The sequence below is a fragment of the Ranitomeya imitator genome, chromosome 5 (genome assembly GCF_032444005.1).
Source record: "Ranitomeya imitator isolate aRanImi1 chromosome 5, aRanImi1.pri, whole genome shotgun sequence".
NCBI classification, from domain to species: Eukaryota; Metazoa; Chordata; class Amphibia; order Anura; family Dendrobatidae; genus Ranitomeya; species Ranitomeya imitator.
In genome coordinates this window covers 309,177,053-309,195,597 of record NC_091286.1, presented here as the reverse complement: position 1 = coordinate 309,195,597, position 18,545 = coordinate 309,177,053, and the positions used below count along the sequence as shown (strand labels likewise).

The 18,545-nt window shown below is 40.9% G+C and overlaps 1 protein-coding gene across 1 annotated transcript in view; it reads right to left on the bottom strand.

Moving 5' to 3' along the window:
• The window catches only part of ASCC3 (activating signal cointegrator 1 complex subunit 3), an 887,461-nt gene that overhangs the window by 100,544 nt on the left and 768,372 nt on the right, over positions 1-18,545 (bottom strand). The window contains exon 34 of the mRNA XM_069726311.1: positions 6,449-6,560. Within this exon, the coding sequence (XP_069582412.1) occupies positions 6,449-6,560 (112 nt within the window). The remainder of the gene's footprint in view (positions 1-6,448; positions 6,561-18,545) is intronic.

The following is an 18,545-nucleotide window of genomic DNA, read 5'->3' as shown; positions in this document are numbered from 1 at the left end:
GATGTCAGTAACAGGAGGGACACTGAGGAGCTGTCAGCTTGTACTAAGCTGTGTGAGATGCCAGTAACAGGAGGGACACTGAGGAGCTGTCAGCTTGTACTAAGCTGTGTGAGATGTCAGTAACAGGAGGGACACTGAGGAGCTCTCAGCTTGTACTAAGCTGTGTGAGATGTCAGTAACAGGAGGGACACTGAGGAGCTGTCAGCTTGTACTAAGCTGTGAGAGATGCCAGTAACAGGAGGGACACTGAGGAGCTGTCAGCTTGTACTAAGCTGTGTGAGATGTCAGTAACAGGAGGGACACTGAGGAGCTCTCAGCTTGTACTAAGCTGTGTGAGATGTCAGTAACAGGAGGGACACTGAGGAGCTGTCAGCTTGTACTAAGCTGTGTGAGATGTCAGTAACAGGAGGGACACTGAGGAGCTGTCAGCTTGTACTAAGCTGTGAGAGATGCCAGTAACAGGAGGGACACTGAGGAGCTGTCAGCTTGTACTAAGCTGTGTGAGATGTCAGTAACAGGAGGGACACTGAGGAGCTCTCAGCTTGTACTAAGCTGTGTGAGATGTCAGTAACAGGAGGGACACTGAGGAGCTGTCAGCTTGTACTAAGCTGTGAGAGATGCCAGTAACAGGAGGGACACTGAGGAGCTGTCAGCTTGTACTAAGCTGTGTGAGATGTCAGTAACAGGAGGGACACTGAGGAGCTCTCAGCTTGTACTAAGCTGTGTGAGATGTCAGTAACAGGAGGGACACTGAGGAGCTGTCAGCTTGTACTAAGCTGTGTGAGATGTCAGTAACAGGAGGGACACTGAGGAGCTGTCAGCTTGTATTAAGCTGTGTGAGATGTCAGTAACAGGAGGGACACTGAGGAGCTGTCAGCTTGTACTAAGCTGTGAGAGATGCCAGTAACAGGAAGGGACACTGAGGAGCTGTCAGCTTGTACTAAGCTGTGTGAGATGTCAGTAACAGGAGGAACACTAAGGAGCTGTCAGCTTGTACTAAGCTGTGTGAGATGTCAGTAACAGGAGGAACACTAAGGAGCTGTCAGCTTGTACTAAGCTGTGTGAGATGTCAGTAACAGGAGGGACACTGAGGAGCTGTCAGCTTGTACTAAGCTGTGTGAGATGTCAGTAACAGGAGGGACACTGAGGAGCTGTCAGCTTGCACTAAGCTGTGTGAGATGTCAGTAACAGGAGGGACACTAAGGAGCTGTCAGCTATGCTACATGGGCAGAAAAGCAGTGTAAACTTCCACAAAGGATTATACAGCCATTGAGACATGGATTATCATAGTAAATACATCATTCTTATCAGGTCTAAGATCTATTTAATAATTTATGCAGTTTGTTTTTTATCTCTAGGCACAGACCCGCTTAAAATGTGGAAACAAAATTAACCCTTTAGTGACCGAGACAATTTTGACCTTAATGACCAAACCAATTTTTACAATCCTGACCACTGTCACTTTATGAGGTTATAGCTCTGGAATGCTTCAACGTATCCCACTAATTCTGAGACTGTTTCTTCATGACATATGCAAGTGGTAAATTTTCTTTGATAAGATGTTATTTATGAAAAAAATGGAAATCTGGCAAAAGTTTTAAAAATTTAGCAGTTTTCAAACTTTTAATTTTTGTGCCCTTTGTGCCCAATTTTTGAAACATTTTTTGTTAGGAAGTTAAAAGGGTTAAAAAAAAGTTGACCAGTGATTTCTCATTTTTCCAGCAAAATTTAGAAAAACCATTTTTTAAGGACAAATCATATTTGGAGTGGCTTTGATGGGTCTATATGATAGAAAATACCCCAAAGTGACACCATTCTAAAATATGCACCCCTCAAGGTGCTCAAAATCACATTCAAGAAGTTTATTACCCCTTAAGGTGCTTCACTAGAACTAAAGCAATGTGGAAGGAAAAAAAAATAACATTTAACTTTTTTCAGAAAAAATTAAGTTTAGACCCAAACTTTTTAATTTTCACAAGGGTAACAGGAGAAAATGGACCACAAAATGTGTTGTGCAATTTCTCCTGAGTACACCGATACCCCACATGTTTGGGAAATCTACTGTTTGGGCGCACGGCAGGGCTTTGAAGGGAGGGAGCACCATTTGACTTTTTGAACGCAAAATTGGCTGGAATCGATGACAGGCACCAAGTGAAGACTTACAGAAAATGTTTGACCTCTGTCATTGCCAACAAGGGATATATAACAAAATATTGAGATGAACTTTTGTTCATGACTAAATACTTATTTTCCACCATAATTTGCTGAATAAATCTTGCCAAATCAGACAAGGGGATTTTCTGGATTTTTTTTTCTCATTTTGCCTCTCACAGTTGTGGTCTACCTATGATGTCAATTACAGACCTCTCTCATCTTTTTAAGTGGGAGAACTTGCACAATTGGTGGCTGACTAATTACTTTTTTCCCCACTGTATGTGTTTTATACAGACTTGTGAAGGAGGCCTAAAACTGAACATAATGCATTCCCAAATCATAAAAATGCAGCAACATCTCTTAATGCATCAATGCCCTCAAATACCATTTTTGGTCCTGAAATTTGGCAACAAGAAGATTTCTAACCACTGCCAAATTTTGTCTTAGCCTGGTGAGGGGGGAGATTTTCATGCTTGTGGAAGTCCATATCCTTAGGCTTGCCACCTCTGATGGAAAACAGAAGAGGGTATGCTGCAGTCCAACATGTGTGACCTTTGTCCTGGGATCTGTTGGGTTATTCCCACAAAAATCGTTTATCACACTGAAAGTGCGAAGTTTGTCCAACCTTGATCTAATGGGTGTAGGCATGGGTGGCCAAAGCTAGGAGACAACAGTGCTTTAGGGAATACCAGTATTGCCATTTTTTGGCACTCCAATCGGCATGAAAACAGGAATCAAGTAATACAGGTTTTGGATGACATTGTGCTTAAATGTTCAATATGACAGTACCGTATATTAAACTTTCTTGTGGTTTTGAAACCTTCTATAAAGTCAGAATCATTTTAAGTTTCACACTGCTTTCCCATGCACAGCTGCCTTGTGCTACATCACAGTTTAACGCCTTGGTTGGCTTCGTATTTTGCTGCAAAAATTGCCTAACTTTAATTTGTACCTCAGAGACATATCAAGCTCCCCATTATGTCTGTCTTTGCTTCTAACATCCCTCTCACTGTATAGTACCGTGTCTTCAAATGCTCCTAATTAGGCACGGACTACCACATATGCCTGTCACTGCACATACATCCACTCACCTTCAAATGGTTTGGTAGAAAAAGAAGTTTTACAAAATAATATAAGAAAAATAAAAAAAAATAGAAAAGAAATTATTCAGGTTCAAAAACAGAAATAAATGGAATGCACTGCACATAACTATGACTTCCTCACCTCCATATTAATATATATAAAAAAAGACTACAGCAATTTATACTATTGGGAAGAAAAAATTCTGATCTTTAATAAAAAAAAGCTTGCAAAAAGCAACAGAGTGATGATGACAATAGTCATTATAACAATAAAACTACAATTAAAGCACACAATGTCAATCTGTTTTAGTGGAAGAATTTTATCGCTATCGCCTATGATACAACGTGAAATTTTCGCATGATTGGTAATAGACTGCTGTCCATTAGGCGTTAAGCAAGGCTATGTTGACAGATCTCATTCTATTTGTTGTAATGGATCAGTGTTATACGGGGCCCCGAATGTTATTCATAAATTTCCCTTAGGTCGGTTTCACACGTCCTGATATTTCCAGTACCGAAAAACCGGTACTAGAGGTGTCAGTGTCCGTGTGTATAACACTTGCGGCACACATGACAACCGTGTGCCGCATCAGTACCATACGCAGACAGCTTTCATGATCTCCCGTGCTCTGCTGGTGATCAGCGCGAGAAGGGGAGAGTTATATTCAACTGATAGCAGCGACTATTACTCCCTTCAGCCTACACCTGCTGCTGCCAATACCAGCGAGAGCAGGTGCCGCTGATGGGGGTAATCATCAGCCGCCGCCTGCGCTATAAATGCTGTCAGCTTCAGCAGCGCTAGTTATCAAGAATTGAGGTGTCCCAACACAGTGTTTTTAAATTATTTAAATAAATAATTAAAAAAAACAAGGGATTCAATGGAATGGACATTAGGTGAGTATAACTGTGTTTGTTATTTTAAATAAAAATGGAAAAGTATGTTTTATTTTATTTCAAATATAGGACTTTATACTTGCCGTGTCTTTATTTAATATATAGACACTGGTATTAGGGACAGCAAGTGTAGACTGATGGAAGTAATAGTCCCATCAGCTGCTGACTGCTGTTATCAGTTGAATATAACTCTCATCATTCTCCCCTGATGTGAGCAGTCTTCAGCACCCGGCGCAGGGGAACAGCACTATCTGCACCAATGCTTCTCAGGCGCCAGTACGTGTCAGACGGATACCATCACTGTGTGTCATCCATGTGAATGTGTGCGGGACATTTTGGGGCTTGTGTTGCTGGTAAAAAACAGACAAATTGTTTTGCCCACGGATACACGGTCCCTGGAAACACAATGACATGTGCACAGACTACGTATGTACTGTAAGTGTCTCCGGTACGTGTGAAAACAGTCACCACATGTAATAATAATAATCTTTATTTTTACATAGCGCTAACATATTCCACAGCGCTTTACAGTTTGCACACATTATCACCACTGTCCCCATTGGGGCTCACAATCTAGAATCCCTATCAGTATGTCTTTGGAGTGTGGGAGGAAACCGGAGTACCCGAAGGAAACCCACGCAAACACGGAGAGAACATACAAACTCTTTTCAGATGTTGTCCTGGTGGGATTAGAACCCAGGACTCCAGCGCTGCAAGGCTGCTGTGCTAACCACTGCACCACTGTGCTGCCCACGGGACGGGACACACTGACATCGGAAAGAGGCGTTATTGTGTTTTCTAGTCCAATCTATTCTCTCATCCTAAGGACTTGCACCACCCACTTTTAGGCATTTAGGGAATCCATTTTTTTAATTAAGGTTTTTACTAATTACTATTTTGAGGAGAATTTCCTGTGCACAATCTCTGAAAATATTTAATAAAAAAAACTAATCATAAAAACTCCACACGTCAGATGGCTGCAAAAGTTAGTAAGAGCAGATGTGTATAGAAAGTGTCCAATACTCCAATGTCCACAGAACCATGAATGGTGACACAAGATTGGTAGATTTTTTTTTAGTACTGGACATCTTTTTTTACTAAATAACGTTACGTGGTAGATACATCGGGAGCACTTTTGGGCTGCACATAGCCGTTAAGCCCCTTCTCACCTGACAGAAAACAAAGTAGTGCCTTCTGCAGTATTATTTCATGCATAATAAGATGTGGCCTATTGTTCCTAAACAGTAGGCCACTGTATGACTATATACATCAGTCTACACGTCGGACATATACCCCAAACAAGATGTGAGTGGAGCCTAACCAGGATTACAATAGCGCGCGTGAAGCAGTCAGTAGTAATGGTGGAAGCGAGGCCGCAGTCACAATGTTGTTGCAAATGCCCCATCACTGGCAAATTTCTCTGCCAGGCAAATCAGACAATTCCAGATTTCGAGTTGAGGCTTTACGCATGATCCCACAAATCTATGAACACATTACACTAGTTTTAATGCACAACACGCATAGAAGCAGAGCTGGATTAACAAGAAAAATGCATTCCTCAAAAAACCAGTGCCATACCATTTCAGATGTTGTGTGGTGCATTGCAGGTCAGGTATTCAGTTATAATGGAGCTTAGACTCAATACCAGATACAGTCAAAGGGTAGGTGTGGCGCTCTTTGTGAGAAAGCAGCCATGTTATTCAAATCCCTGTATAACATCTGAAACACGAGTAGTTTCATAGATTGTATCATGTGAGTCGCTTTGGATTTGCAGCAGTAGCTTTCATCAGTCGACCCATGGCAATAAAGGACCACCACCAATCCGCAAAATGTTTGCCGAATGACGGCTGTTTAATAGCCTTTGTGCACTGGTAGACTGCGCTCCAGATGTGCACAGATTGATCAGCAATAGATTGATCAGTGTGCACAGGCTGTCATTGTTCTAGACAGCACAGGTTCTATTTACACAGGACCACGTGCTGCCGAGAATGATGATCTTTTATTAACCAAGCCAAAAGATCACTGAACCTGACAAACCTGCATTTTGCTAGTTTGATTGTCAGCCTACTTATGTTGGCTGGTCATCACGAAGCAAGCGTTCCTAGGAACTGCGCAGTGTAAATGCACTTTTATAAATCCTGTTATTCTTGTTATACTAAACTCTGATTTTTGATATTAACACGTTATTGTTTTATTTTCTTTGGAGATTGCCTTGTCCTTAACAGTCATTCATAAACAGCACATTTCAAAAATCCCTGTATGAAGGCAATAAGAACAATGGATGTAGCCAGTACTGATGAGTATGTAGCGCTCCTCACCTCCGCAATCTTCATGCAGTATGAATATTCCAGGTCAATGAGTGACTTCTCCACAAGATTTGAAAGGAATTTATTCATTGATTCATGTCCAACATCCTCCAAATTGTAGTAGCTAGAATACAAAAAAAAAAAAAAAAAACAGTCAGCCAATGGCAGTAACGTTCCGAGCCTGTAAATTCACTTTTACGCATTAAAGTCCCATAGTGCATAAAAACAAAACAACAAAAAATAACAAAAAATTGACTCCACGTTGTAAAATTGTAAGAACAATAGTGTTTACCGTAATTACGGCTGGAGAATTGACACAATGCCGGATCATGCTAACTGCCTTGAATCATCCGGTCATTATTACTTCCTTGCTGTAAACAGACAGCCTGCCATTTTTATCAGCATGTTATTTCATTTAATCCACAATGAAACCCAGTTTTACAATAATTGACTTGTCAGGAGCGGTAATTTATAAAGCTGGGCTCTGCCAGCCTCCCAGATATTGGTCTCAAGCAGCATACAAGCGGGGCGGAATATTTACAATGCTGTTAACAGGTGCCGAGTTGTTTAATGACTCTAATAGCCAGAAGCGTACTGAGAAAGCCAGCGGGATCACAATTACAGGCTGTTTGAACACAACAATTACTCGTCCCTCGAGAGGTGTGAAAGTCAAAGGCAGTTTCATACTAACAGCATCTAGCACATGGGCGAGACAGGCAAACTTCTATTAGTATTCCACGGGAGGGGGAAATACCAGAAAATATAGAAGAGGAGAAAATGGAAGCAACTTGTAAAAATACAGAAAATTAATTTCAGCACAGAGCCTCCAAATCAAAAGCCGTGCTCAGACCACGACTTAAATGACATTTTAGCATATGTCACCACAGTACCACTATATAGATTGGTAGCTATCATCTGCTAACATGTATAGGCATGGCTGGTTTTACAAAAATTGTGGCCCTCGGTAAAATTCAAAGTGTGGCCCCTCTGGCATCTACTGCCTCTGAAAGAATCTTAGCTCCTGTGACCCCTCCATAAATATGGATGTTAATTCATGCCCTATGCCGAACGTGGTTAAATCCTGACATCACCGTTCACCAGCAAAAAGATTGCTGAGGCCTGTGATAGGCTGCAGCGGTCAGGTGACTTGAACAGCGCATCATCACACAAACATCCTATGATGCGCTATTCAAGTCACCTGACCGCTACAATCAGTCGCAGGCCTCCGCGATCCTGTTGCTGGGGAACAGTTGTGTCATCACATTTAGCCCGGACAGCCTCTTCCAGTACTAGGACATGAATGAACACCCTGGGAAGAAATCCACAATTGTGGAGGGGGCACAGGAGCTGAGATTCTTTCAGAGGCAGTAGATGCTGGCGAATAACTTCTGTAAAACCAGCCCTGTCTATACATGTTAGCAGATGATGGTAACTAATGTATATAGTGATGCTGTGGTGCATTGATATGCGAAAATGTAATTTGGGAAGAGAGTCACATGTATGGAGGGGGCACAGCAGCCAAGATTCTACCAGAAGCAGCAGATGCCGGCTATATTATATAGCTGGAATCTGTCTCTAACAGCAGCAGCCATAGCCAACAGTGGCATTTAAATAGAACAAGCAGAGATACTTGCAAGCATCGGCTTCCATTGGCTCCCCTTCGACACGATAGCAGGGATCAGTTACCATGGCAGCCACAGTTACTGCCATCTTGGTACTCCTATGGAGCTCAGCCAAAGCAGACCATGACTTTCACTCTGTACTGTTATATTTTAGATGGCAAGTTAAAGTCTCCTAAAACGACTAATAAATATTGCAAAAAGTGATAAAAAGGAAGTTTTCAAAAATAAAAAAAATACGGTATATAAATAATAAAAATTTTTTCCATCACTTAAATAGGTGATTTTTACCACACAATAAATTTTGTAAAAGCAAAATTCCAAAAACAATTACAAATTTCTTTTTTTTTTCACTATTTCATTGCAAGTAGAATTTTGTTCTTGTTTTGCTTCTCGTTTTTCTTTACATTCTATTGGAAAATGAATTGTGCCATTCAAAACTACAGCTTGTCCCACAAAAGTCGATGGAAAAATAAAAAACATTATGGCTCTTGAAAGAAGGAAAGGAAAAAAACTAAAGTCAAAAATTGAAAAATTCCCTGGTCCTTAAAGGGACAATGAATTTGAATTTTTATTTCATATTTGTTCCTTTATTTTTGCCATTTTCACAATTACTCATTTATGAGTAAAGGTACCATCACATTAAGCGACGCTGCAGCGATATAGGCAACGATGCCGATCGCTGCAGCGTCGCTGTTTCGTCGCTGGAGAGCTGTCACACAGACAGCTCTCCAGCGACCAACGATGCCGAAGTCCCCTGGTAACCAGGGTAAACATCGGGTTACTAAGCGCAGGGCCGCGCTTAGTAACCCGATGTTTACCCTGGTTACCATTGTAAATGTAAAAAAAAAACGTCACCGCTGTGCTTTACGGCCGGCCGGCGCTCACAGTCAGTGTGGGAAGCTGACGGCGAGGGGACAGACACCGGAATGTAAGTATGTAGTGTTTGTTTTTTTTACATTTACAATGGTAACCAGGGTAAACATCGGGTTACTAAGCGCGGCCCTGCGCTTAGTAACCTGATGTTTACCCTGGTTACCAGTGAAGACATCGCTGAATCGGCGTCACACACACCGATTCAGCGATGTCAGCGGGTGATCCAGCGACGAAATAAAGTTCTGGCCTTTCTGCTCCGACCAACAATGTCACAGCAGGATTCTGATCGCTGCTGCGTGTCAAACACAACGATATCGCTATCCAGGACGCTGCAACATCACGGATCACTAGCGATATCGTTGTTAAGTTGTTCAGTGTGAAGGTACCTTTACAGTTACTGCCAACACCAGAGTCATTCTTGTACTCCCCATTCTAGTAGTCAGAGCACGTTCACACAATGCAATTGAGCTAGAAATGTGTTGCACATTTTTACCATGATTTCAGAAAATTGTGTCAAGAAAACATAGCACGATTGAATTCTGTGAACAAACCCCTTAATGACCACCAATACGTCTTTTAACTGACCTGAGATTTAAGAGAATAGCATCCCCATACAGGTGACAATCCCGCAGCTGTTAGCTGTACACTATAGCTGACAACTTGCTGCATTATCCATGATCAGTGCTTGCACCGTCCAAATCTGTTTAACCCCTTAGATGCTGCTGTCAATAGTGACTATATCATTATAAATGGTTAACAGAGTGTGGGGGCTTCCTCTTTATCCCCATCGGTACCCTGAGATCATCATTGTATGGTCCTGATATTTGCCTTGGCAATTCATGACCAAATAGCGGCCTTAGAGTCTGATGGCTGTAGTAACCTGTTCAGAAGTTAGAGGCATTTAGTTGGTAAAAATACACTTTTTAATTTCTGTCATGCCACTTTGCATTAATTCCTGAAAAGCACCTGAAGGGTTAATAAACTACCTGACTGCAGTTTTCAATATGTCTGGGGGTGCTGTTTTTAAAATGGTATCACTTTTGGGTGTTTCCCAATATATGGGACCACTAAAAGCACTTTAAACATGGATAGGTCCCTAAAAAAATAAATTTTGTAAATTTCCTTGAAAAAATGAAAAATTGCGGCTACATTTTTAAACCTCCTAAAATGCTAACAAAATAAAATAACATTTTACAAATGGTGCTGATGTAAAGCAGACATGTGGGAAATGTTATTTATTAATGGTTTGCTGTGCTATTGCCATCTGGATTAAAGAAATCATTCAAAGTTTGAAAATTGCTAATTTTTTAGCATTTTTCTCCAATTACTGATATTTTTTATAAATAAACACAAAACATATCAACCAAAATTTACCATTATCATAAAGTATAATGTGTCACAAAAAAACAATCTCAAAATCACTGGGATTTGTTTAAGTATTCCAAAGTTATTACCACATAAAGTGACACTGGTCAGATTTTAAAAATTTGGCTCCGTCACTAAGGGGTTAACACTGGCAGTGCAGTGGGACAGCATAATCAGAGGGCCCTCTTCGTTAATCAGGACTCTAGGCAAGTGCCAAGTTTGCCCCCTAACCACCACAGACCCCAACTTCGGCCCAGTGCATAATGACTAGTGCTAGAAAATTCTGAATTTTTTTTTGACTATCAGAATCAGATGGTAATAAGTTCTTTTTATCCTTTTATATAGTTATCTTTTATTATTTTCAGATGTTAACAGGTTCTAATGATTTCATTTATCACTAGTGACCAATTACAACTCTGGCAAAAATTAAGAGGTCTGAAAGCACTGTTTTTTTATTTTGACCATTTTTCTTAGAAAAAAATACAAAATGTATTGCTTGGAGATTCGGAGACATGTTGTCAGAAGTCTATAGAATACAAGAACAATTTACATTTTACTCAAAAATATAACTATAAAGAGAAAGATCAGACAAACTGAACATTTTGCAGTGGTCTCTTAATTTTTGCCAGAGCTGTATATATAGCTGACTACTCGATATAAGACGTGAATTGCTTTACTGATGACTAAGGTCAATGACTATTTATCGGACCACCAGGAAAACCTTTTGTTCCAGCGAGCAGCCATAACTTCATGGACCATTTAAGTATAATTTTGGGGGTGTGGAGGTCATCCTCCTTTCATTAACCCCCCCCCCTGCATTTTCAGCTTTTCCCAGATGATCATGGTATTCATGGTATAATAAATTAGTTTCATATCCTGTTTGCATGACTTTACAGTTCAGTGGCATTTCTTTCTATTGTATCCACATAAGATGCATTGGCACCCATAATTTACAGCATTTATAAAATATTCTATTTACATGGTATGGAGCAGACTAATCATTAAATTTGCACCATTTTTGGAGTGATTTCCTTTTTTGCCTAATAGATGATCTATTCTTGTGCCCTTTTTTTTTTAGCTCTTTGCCAGTTTTCTGTTGTGTTCATCACTGTGGGTGTGGTGAGCCAGGTTCACATATTTTTCATCTACCGTAATTCATAATTTTAAAAAATTGCACTTGAAGACTAAAATTGTCAGAAAAAGGACAAGTTAGGATAGCACCTACCATAAGTACAGAGTTGTGGGAAGAAAAGGTATGCAGGTACGGCCAAAAAAAAGGGGACGATCCCTAGTCCTTGACAAAATCAAAGCAATGAAAAAGCAGCAACAGCACCCAAACTAGAAAAAAGGAACTTATTCTTTATTGATACATCACAAAATACAGGGAGAACGCCACGCTTTTACCCCAATTATCTGTTTACTGGTGTCAAAAATGTAGTGTTTATCAAGGACGAAATGTTGTGGTCTTCTAGGGTACTTTCACACTAGCGTTTTTTTAAATCCGTCACAATGCGTCGTTTTGCAGAAAAAACGCATCCTGCAAAAGTGCTTGCAGGATGCGTTTTTTCCCCATAGACTTGTATTGACGACGCATTTGCGACGGATTGCCACACTTCGCATCCGTCTTGCGACGGATACGTCGTGCTTTGGCGGACCGTCGGGAGCAAAAAACGCTACATGTAACGTTTTTTCCTCCTGACGGACCGCTTTTTCCGGCTGCGCACCTCCCCGCACCTTACAATGGGGCAGCGGATGCGCCGGAAAAATGCATCCGCTGCACCCATTGTGCAATGCAGCAAACGCTAGCGTCGGAATCTCTCCCCGACGCATTGCGACGGGGAGATTCCGACGCTAGTGTGAAAGAAGCCTTATATTTTGTGATGCATCAAAAAAGAAATTCTTTTTATTTTGGCACTTTTCCAACACTCATTTGAAGACTAATATGCAACATTTTAAGGATCAGGAGACTGTTAACCCTAAAAATAATAATAAAAAAAGAATCTTTGAGTTTGTGCAAAATTAATCAAAGAAAGAAAAGACAAAATAAAAATAATTTTATAATAATGCACATAATAAATTATGGCTTATGTACCTATACCTTACTCAATTGATAACAATTGACTGGAGACATTTAAGAAACAGTAGGTTAGCACTTATAGATAACTGTTTATGCTCTCCCCAATATCTGAAAAATCAGTGCGAGATTTCACTCAATGTGCACAGGAATGTTTTTGATAGAGCCAAAAGTGATGTTACGGTGGCAACCTAAATTCAGTGGTTTGACATGAATAAATGGGATCCTGAGAAATATTCTAGACACAACTAACATGCAAAAATGGAAAGACATGGAAACTGATACCACATCCTGAATAGTGAATGTAATGTTGGAAAGACTAAAACAATAGATCTAAGCTGTCCAGAAAAATCTAATGATTTGTTGCCTCTATTATTCCATCAAGTAGCAAACATGTCAGCTATTTTACGTAGTCTAAATTGATGTAGGAAGAATATCTGTAAAACCGAAGCGGAATAGGGAGAAAATGTAAATTAAAGATTGATGCCAAAGACCACATTTAATAAATAAATAATTTCGAAGATCCGTGAATAAGAATGAGACTTCTCTAATGCATCCTATTAAACCAGTGTGTATAGAGATGTCACATGGCAAAACAACGCTCTGTTGTAGCCTATGACCGCAAAACGCATCAACACAGAATAGTATTTTTTTAATAAAGCTTTTAAAAACTAAGTAAAGTCACTCTGCGCCACGCGACACCATCAGGGGAGAACAAATACGATTTTTCATGTAATTAACACTTTGTTTTACCATCTATTATTACACCAGCGCAGTGTAGACAGTATGGTGATTGTGATGCCTTATTCATGTTCACTTTTTGGTCACAATTTTATCAGTATTTGTAAGTTTCAGGCTGCCGTCACACTAGCAGTATTTGGTCAGTATTTCACATCAGTATTAGTAAGCCAAAACCAGGAGTGGAACAATTAGAGGAAAAGTATAATAGAAACATATGCACCACTTCTGCATTTATCACCCACTCCTGGTTTTGGATGAGGAATACTGATGTAAAATACTGACCAAATACTGCTAGTGTGACGGCAGCCTAACAGTGGACATACAGCAACCATTATCTGCATCATCAACCACATTGAGAATACAGGGAAGTATCGACATTTCCGAAGCTGAGAGGTCATACAGGGCAGTATTGTCAGTAATGTCATCCATGTAAAGTCCCTGTAATGTTATTAAGTCCATATTTTTGTTTAATAAGTCTATGCCTCCATTGCCAATGGATTTCTATGAAAATGAGATTCAAGATTCAAAGCTTTATTGGCAGGACCAAATACACATCAGTTTTGCCAAAGCAAGTGTATAAAGGCAATAGGGATAGGGACTGTGGGGATGTTGGGTAGGAGCTGTAGGGAAGGTGGATGGGGGCAGATCCAGGGTTGGGGCTATAGTCCATGGCATAGGGGAGGTGGGTGGGGGCAGATCCAGCGTGGGGGCTATAGTCCATGACATAGGGGAGGTGGATGCGGGCAGATCCATTGTGGGGGCTATAGTCCATGGCATAGGGGAGGTGGATGGGGCAGATCCACTGTGGGGGCTATAGTCCATGGCATCATAGTTCTCTTTCTCGCAGTCTAGGACATTCGCTCACATACCGCGCTGCTATCTCCACTGCTCTCTCTTTTTCTCCCAGCAGGATATAGGTTTTCTCTTCCTCCTTCATGGTGATGAAGTCTGGGAAGAGATGTGAGAGTCTCCTGAAGTGAGTGTCCCTCACTGCTGAGTATTTGGAGCAGTGTAGCAGGAAGTGGGTTTCGTCCTCTATGGTCTCCTGGTCACAGTGTTGGCACAGTCTTTCCTCCCTGGGCTTGTAGGTCTGCCTGTGTCGGCCACATTCGATGGCCAGACTGTGGGAACTGAGTCTATATCGGCTCATGATCTTGCAGTCTCTGGGGTCCGGGAGTTTCTCCAGATATGGGGCCAGTCTGTAGTCTCTCTGTAGGCTCCGGTACATGATCAGTTTCTGTGAGCTGATATCATTCTTCCAGTCACTGACATACCTCTCCTGGCCTTCATCTGCCATCTTCCTGATTCCGGCTTTTGTCAGGTTGTTGTGATTGGTGTTCTGGTCCGGTTGGGTTTGGCTGAGCTGTTCCGAGGGTTCTGGTTTTTCTGTTTCACATACATGTATCAGGGCTTTATGGTGATGGGAGCTTGGATTGCTCCTATGCAGGTGAGCCCGGAATGACAGCGCCCTCTTTAGAACTGTTAGGTGTAGAGGGAATCTGCCCAGCTCGGCCCGACAAGCACTGTTGGAGGTGCTCCGATGGACCTGGAGAAGGTGCTTGCAGAATTCCAGGTGGAATATTTCTGTTGGACTGGAATCCCACTTTGACCAGTCTGGGTAGGTGTGAGGATCCCAGACTTCGCTGCCATACAGGAGGACTGGGGCGATGATGGAGTCGAAGATTCCATCATGAAAATGAGCCACAAGTGCAGTGGGCTTGGCCCTGCACTTACAGCTCCCAGGTTTCTCTCCCGCTTTCCCTGTATATTGCCGGCCTCCTGTCTGTGATTGACAGGTCAATCTTCTCGGTGACTTGCCACCCCACATGAGATCTCATAGAACGACCATCAACACACAAGCAGAGCACAGGAATGAAGGCACATGAATGAGATCTTGAGTGAAGGTGCATGTCACAGAGAAGACTTGACCTTTCAGTCGATGACCGAAGGCCAGCAGCGGGCAGGGGAAGAGGTAGAGAGGCCAGAAAGCTGTAAGTACAGCTTACTGATGGTGCAGTATGTCCATTTGCATAACACTTTCAGATGGATTTATATAAAATGGAGACACAGACTTCTAAAACAAAGGAATAGACATAATCAACATTACAGGGACTTTACATAGATGACAGGTTCTCTTAACACACTAAGAATGAAAACTGTCCACTGAAAACAGCCTTCCTCCCCCAGCACAATCCTTCAGTGGCTATAAAACACAGCACAGATGTGAATCCATCGATGATAGATTTTCTCTGCAGGTTCCACTTCTGATTTTGGCTTACAAATACTGATGAAACAATGACCATAAAAACTCAAGGGTGGGTAAGGCATAAGGCTCTAGAAGCCATTACACTATGTGCTATTCATACTGCACGACAGAAGCCGTAGACTTAAGGACCAATGAAGCATAAAATACATCTCTTTTGCAGAACAAAAATGTAAATGTAACTTGTTTCCATGCCACTTTAATGACGTTGCAGACGGGATATAAGCCAATATGGCCAGTCACATTCACTACAATTTCCGCCAGAAAGTAAACTGCAAATAACCAACAACCCATAGCCGGCATAGATTTGCCCTGCATGCATACAGACAGGCAAAGATGTGACAACTTTTTAACAGGCCTATGCCTAACACTTTTGTTGCATTTTACCATAGGGCTTTTATCATTAAGATCAGCATAAATAATTCCAGTTGCGGCCAAATGTTCTTAAATGTGTTTTTTAGGGTAGAGATCAAACCAGAAGTTTACATACACTATAAAAAAGACCCATCTGCGTGTTTTTGTCAATATCTGACATGAAATCAGAATAAATCTTTCCCGTTTTAGGTCAATTAGGATTACCATAATTATTTATATTTGTCAAATGCCAGAATAATGAGAGAGAGAATATTGAAGGCATTTTTATTACTTACTGCAAAGTCAATAGTTCACATACATTTCATTAGTATTTGGTACCATTGCCCTTAAGCTGAATGATTTGGATCAAATGTTTGGGATATCCTTCCACAAGCTTCTCACAATATTTGGTCGGAAATTGGGTGCATTCCTTCTGACAAAACTGGTGTAACTGATCCAGGTGTGTAGGTTGCCTTGCTCACACCTGCCTTTTCAGTTTTTCCCTATACATTTTCACTAGGATTGAGATCAGGGCTTTGTGATGGCCACTCCAAAACATTGACTTTCTTATCCTTAAGCCACTTTTGTTACCATTTTGGCATTATGCTTCAGGTCATTGTCCATTTGGAAGACCCATCTCGGCCCAGCCTTCCTGGCTGATGTCTTGAGATCTTGCTTCAGTATTGCAACATAATCTTCTTTTCTCACGATTCCATCTGTTTTGTGAAGCGCACCAGTCTCTCCTGTAGCAAAACAACCCCACAATATAATACTGCCACCCCCGTGTTTCACAGTTGGGATGGTGTTTTAAGGTTTTCAAGCTCCTCCCTTTTTCCTCCAAATATAACGATGATCATTATGCCCAAAAAGTTCAATTTTTGTTTCAACAGACCACAGGACAACTTTGTTCCTGTGTGCATTTGCAAACATTAATCTGGCATTTTTTATGTTTCTTTTGGAGCAATGGCTATCTTGGCTGATTTCTTGATGCTTTCCCATGATGCTACACAAAGAAGCAGTGTGTTTCAGGCGTGCATTAAAAAACATCCACATGTGTGTCTCTAATTAATTAAAGGCATAGTATTCTTAGTGTATGTAAACTTTTGACTTTGCAGAAAGTAATAAAAATGCCTTCAAAAATTCTCTCTCTCATTACTCTAGCATTTGGCAAATATTAATCACTAGCTGAAGAGCCAGGCGTTGCCTGGGCATTGTAAATATCTGTGGTTAGTTATAGCACCTCACTTCTCTTATTTTCCAATCAAGCCTCTCATTTTCCCCCTCACATCTCTCATTTTCTCCCTTACACCTCTCATTTCCCCCTCACTCCTCTTATTTTCCCCCTCACTCCTCTCATTCCCCCCTAACACTTGTCATTCCGACCTCACATCTGTCATTTTCCGATCACTCCACTATTTTCCCTCACTCCTCTCATTTTGCACTCACACCTTTTCATTTTCACCTCACATTTTCCCCTCAGTATATACATGTTTGTCATCTCCCTTATATATAGTATACACCTGTATGTCATCTCCTGTATACAGTATATACCTGTATGTCATCTCCCCTGTAAATAGGATATACCTGCTGTATGTCGTCTCCTCTTGTATATAACTATGTGTCATCTCCTCCTGTATATAGTATATACCTGTATGTCATCTCTACTGTATATACTACATACCTGTATGTCATCTCCTGTATATAGTATATACCTGTATGTCATCTCCCCTGTATATAGTATATACCTGTATGTCATCTCCCCTGTATATAGTATATACCTGCTGTATGTCATCGCCTCCTCTATATACCTATGTGTCATCTCCTCTTTTATATAGTGTATACCTGTAGGTCATCTCCTCCTGAATATAGTATATACGTGTGTCATCTCCTCCTGTATATAGTATATACCTGTAAGTCATCTCCTCCTGTATATAGTATATACCTGTGTGTCATCTGCTCCTGTATATAGTATATACCTGTGTGTCATCTGTTCCTGTATATAGTATATATCTGTGTGTCATCTCTTCCTGTATATAGTATATACGTGTGTCATCTCCCTTGTATATAGCATATACCTGTGTGTCATCTCCTCCTGTATATAGTATATATCTGTGTGTCATCTCCTCCTGTATATAGTATGTACCTGTATGTCATCTCCTCCTGTATATAGTATATACCTGTGTGTCATCTCCTCCTGTATATAGTATGTACCTGTATGTCATCTCCCCTGTATATAGTATATACCAGTGTGTCATCTCCTCCTGTATATAGTATATACCTGTGTGTCATCTCCCCTGTATATAGTAAATACCTGTGTGTCATCTCCCCTGTATATAGTATATACCTGTGTGTCATCTCCCCTGTATATAGTATGTACCTGTACGTCATCTCCCCTGTATATAGTATATACCAGTGTGTCATCTCCTCCTGTATATAGTATATACCTGTATGTCATCTCCTCCTGTATATACCTGTGTGTCATCTCCCCTGTATATAGCATATCTGTGTGTGTTATCTTCTCCATATAGTATATACCTGTGTGTCATCTCTCCTGTACATAGTATATATCTGTGTCATCTCCTCCTGTTTTAGACCGCATTCACACGTTATTTGGTCAGTATTTTTACCTCAGTATTTGTAAATTAAATTGGCAGCCTGATAAATCTCCAGCGAACAGGAAGCCCTCCCCCCTGGCAGTATATATTAGCTCACACATACACATAATAGACAGGTCATGTGACTGACAGCTGCCGTATTTCCTATATGGTACATTTGTTGCTCTTGTAGTTTGTCTGCTTATTAATCAGATTTTTATTT